The sequence below is a fragment of the Neophocaena asiaeorientalis genome, unplaced genomic scaffold (assembly GCF_003031525.2).
Source record: "Neophocaena asiaeorientalis asiaeorientalis breed wild unplaced genomic scaffold, Neophocaena_asiaeorientalis_V1.1 scaffold489, whole genome shotgun sequence".
Lineage (NCBI taxonomy): Eukaryota > Metazoa > Chordata > Mammalia > Artiodactyla > Phocoenidae > Neophocaena > Neophocaena asiaeorientalis.
In genome coordinates this window covers 3931160-3934551 of record NW_020174791.1, presented here as the reverse complement: position 1 = coordinate 3934551, position 3392 = coordinate 3931160, and the positions used below count along the sequence as shown (strand labels likewise).

At 63.1% G+C, this 3392-nt stretch overlaps 1 protein-coding gene across 2 annotated transcripts in view; it reads right to left on the bottom strand.

The window, feature by feature from the left end:
- The window catches only part of NOC2L (NOC2 like nucleolar associated transcriptional repressor), a 12406-nt gene that overhangs the window by 2801 nt on the left and 6213 nt on the right, over positions 1-3392 (bottom strand). For both annotated transcript variants that reach the window (XM_024760295.1, XM_024760296.1), the window contains exons 11-14: positions 3155-3294; positions 2220-2331; positions 1316-1429; positions 963-1064 (exon numbers count right to left, since the gene is read on the bottom strand). In XM_024760295.1, coding sequence (XP_024616063.1) covers positions 963-1064; positions 1316-1429; positions 2220-2331; positions 3155-3294 — 468 coding nt within the window. The remainder of the gene's footprint in view (positions 1-962; positions 1065-1315; positions 1430-2219; positions 2332-3154; positions 3295-3392) is intronic.

Sequence of the window (3392 nt, the reverse complement as noted above, 5' to 3'; positions counted from 1 at the left end):
GGGGGTCGAAGGGCTGACGGGAGGATGACCACCAACCCCGTGGGCCAGGCAGAGGGGTGGGCAGGGGCAGGATGGATCCACCCTCCAGGCCACATCCCGCCTGCTGCCTGTCTGTAAATAAAGTTGTGCTGGCACACGGCACATTCATTCCTGCGTTTCTGTGAATTTTTTTGCACTTCTGCGGGCAAGTTGAGCGGATTGAGAAACACCGTGATTGCAAAGCCTAAAATATCTACCATCTGACTTTTTACCAAAAACGTTTGTTGACCCTCTTCTAGACCATGATCCCCAAAACTCAGAGAGAGAACGACGCACACCCACTTATGTCTGAGCAACCCTGCCCCACTCACTACCAGGGCCAGATGGGCACAGGCCTCCCTGAAATGAGAAACACCTAGGCTGAAAGTAAACGGATCTCCAAGGGGCTTCTGAGAGGGAAGACCCCCCCACCCATCCCACCCCAAATGTCGCCTGAAGAAAAGCTGAGGTGGGCGGCCAGGGCTTCCTGTGACCCCCTAACGTCTCCTACCTCCTCACTCGGCCCAGGAGCACCCGGGAAAGCACGCGGTGAGACCAGCCCGACCCAGAGCCGGGGGCCGGTGCAGCCTGCTGAGCCCCAGCACCCCGGGAGCCCTCACGGCTGGTCCAGGCCCCGGGCTGCAGCAGGCTAGACAGGGGCTGACAGGTCCCGGGGTCCTCCTGACGCCCCCGGGCCAGCGCCCTCCTCAGGCTCCACACCCAGGCGTGTACCCCAACACCACGGCCCCAGGGACCCAGCTGCCAGGCGGTGCCAGCACAGAGACCCCCAAGCTGACCAGGCCCTGCCACTGGCCCTGTGCGGCTGTGACAGGGCTGCCCTGCTCTGGCCCCACGCGAGGGGCGCCAGCCCGTCAGGAGGCGGTCTGGTCTGCTGAGGGGTTGGGCCCACGCAGGGACTCGGGCGGGGGGCAGCGGGCACACACCTGCAAGACAGCGGGCAGCGCCAGCTCAGGGAACGCAATGCTGTGGGCCTGACCGTGCAGGTACTCCAGGCTGAGGTCGTACAGCTGCTCCACCAGGCCATCCTGAGGCAGCGAGGGAGCGGACAGCGTCAGGGCAGAGGGGAGCTCAGGCCTCGGAGCCACACCCAGCCCCAGGCTCATCAGGCTCCCCAGCCCCAGGAGGCCCACAGGGTTCAAGCCTGGAGGGCGGCGGGCCTTCTCCCATCCACACTCGTCTACCTCCAGTCACCCCGCACGCTGCCCTCGGCGCCCTGCGACATCCTGCCGTGACCCCGCCCGGGGGGTTCCAGGACCCCTTTGGAGGCTGGGCTCACCCGGTATGCCTTCTCCTGCAGGTTGACCTTGGACAGCTTCAGGATCACAGCAAAGTTGATGGGCCTGGAGCTCATGCGCCCCGGCCTCCTGTTGAAGTCGACCTGCTGGAAAATCTGCCCCAAGGACCCGTCAGCCTAGCCTGCCCACCCCAGTACCCTGGGTCTCTGGAGACCCATCTTGAGACCAAGAACAAGTGGCCAGACACAGTGCCAGCCCCGCGGCCTCACAGACACCAGCCCCTCCCTGCACAGCTCCAGATCTCTGGTCCCCAAGGGAGTCCCTTTGCCCTAGAGCAGGGCCCTGGTCAATGGGGCAGGACCAGGCTACACCCTTACACACTGCTGCTGTCCCCCTCCTGAAACCGGGCCAGAAAAACATGAGAACCAGTGTCTGGAAACAAAGAAGGGTCCCTCCTGCACAGGGTCACCATCACTGCAATTTCCTCACCCACGATCGCATCCCCACAGCCTGGTCCCAGCCCTAGTGGACCTCTAGCCTTTGGACCGAAACCTCTCCCTACCTAAGCTACGTGCACACGCACACACGCACACACGCACACACGCACAGAGGCGGCAGAGGGAACACAGCTTTGGAATCAGACAGGGCTTTCAGCCCAGCTCCGCCGCTTACTCTAATCTTGGGGAAACACCCAGATAGACCCAAGTCTGTGCCCTAAAACCAGCGCCCTCGGGCCAGCCCAGCAGAGCAGCTGTACCTACCTGCGGTGCCACTCTTGCCTATCGGGCAGGCACCGCTCACAGTTAACGCCCTCACAACCCGTGTGCTATGGGCAAAGAGCCAGCACTCAGGAGAGCTGCACCGAGTTGAGGAGTGGTCGGACCACATGCGGCAGGAGGCGTCTTCCCTCCCGCACCCTCCGCCCCACCTCGAGCACCTGCTCACCTCGAGGATGAAGGGCAGCACCGGGATGAAGGTGCCCGTGCTCTCCGAGAGCAGTGTCAGGGTGCGCACGCAGTGCATGCGCAGCGGGTAGAAGCGGGCCGTGGGGACCAGCCTGGGGATGTGGGAAAGCGGGAGTGAGCACAGACCCCAGACTCAGACACCCCCAAACCAGCCTCACCCGCCTGGCCCCGCTGCCTCTGAACTCTCCCCACCTACTAGGCTCCAACCTCAGGAGGGGCTCCTCCCCTGCAGGGCCAGCGGCCACACCAGCCTCAGACAGATAAAAGCAGGACAGAAGGCCCCAACTGAAGTCGCAGTTCTAAGATCCTGCCTCCTTGCTCAGTTACGGGGGCGGGCACCCCACCCCACCTGGCTAGCGACTCAATTTCATTTTAACACGTGAGACAGCAAAACTGTTCTTTCTTCTCCCTTCAGGAGGACAAGGATGCCCTCTGCTGGCCACATGTGGCTCTGCCTGTCTCTGCCCCCGCAGACCAGCACGATATTCATAGGCAAACCAACCCCAACCGTGCCTCGTCACTCCGAACCTGCTCTGTCCAAGACGTCCAGGCAGATAACCCCAAATGCCTTCAAACTGCACACAGTCCCCTCTACCTCGCGTCCCCAGAATGCGCGTGTGTGCAGCATCCTGGACTAAGGTACCAGGTCACAGGCAACCAAGAGGCCCAGCTGACAACGATTCTGGGATACTGGGGACAAGGCCACCGACAGCCTCAGCCCAGACCTTCCTCAGGTGCTGCCAAGTCACAGACACCACACCTGGAGGCCCCAGCTGCCAGGGGCACTGGCCAGACCCTCTGTGAACAACCCCGACCCTACCCTGACCTCCAGGACAGCCTCCTGTAACCTTCTCCCTGTGTAGCCCCGGCCCCACCTCCTTCGGCCCTCGGGGCAACCCCCCAGCCCCGACTCACTTGATGCAACCGATGACAACCTGGGCCAGGGGGTAGATCAAGGGCTGCAGAGCTTCACTGGGGCAGACGGTGCTGAGGGCGCGGCCCCACAGGTGGAGGCAGTGGACAAACTGCCAGCTGTACACAGACTGGCGCGTCTCCTGGGCAGAGCGTAGTGCTCCCGGTCAGCCCCACTCAGGTGAAAGGGTCCCCTGCACCTGCGCCACACCCCCACCAGCAAGGACCCTGGTGCCCGCCG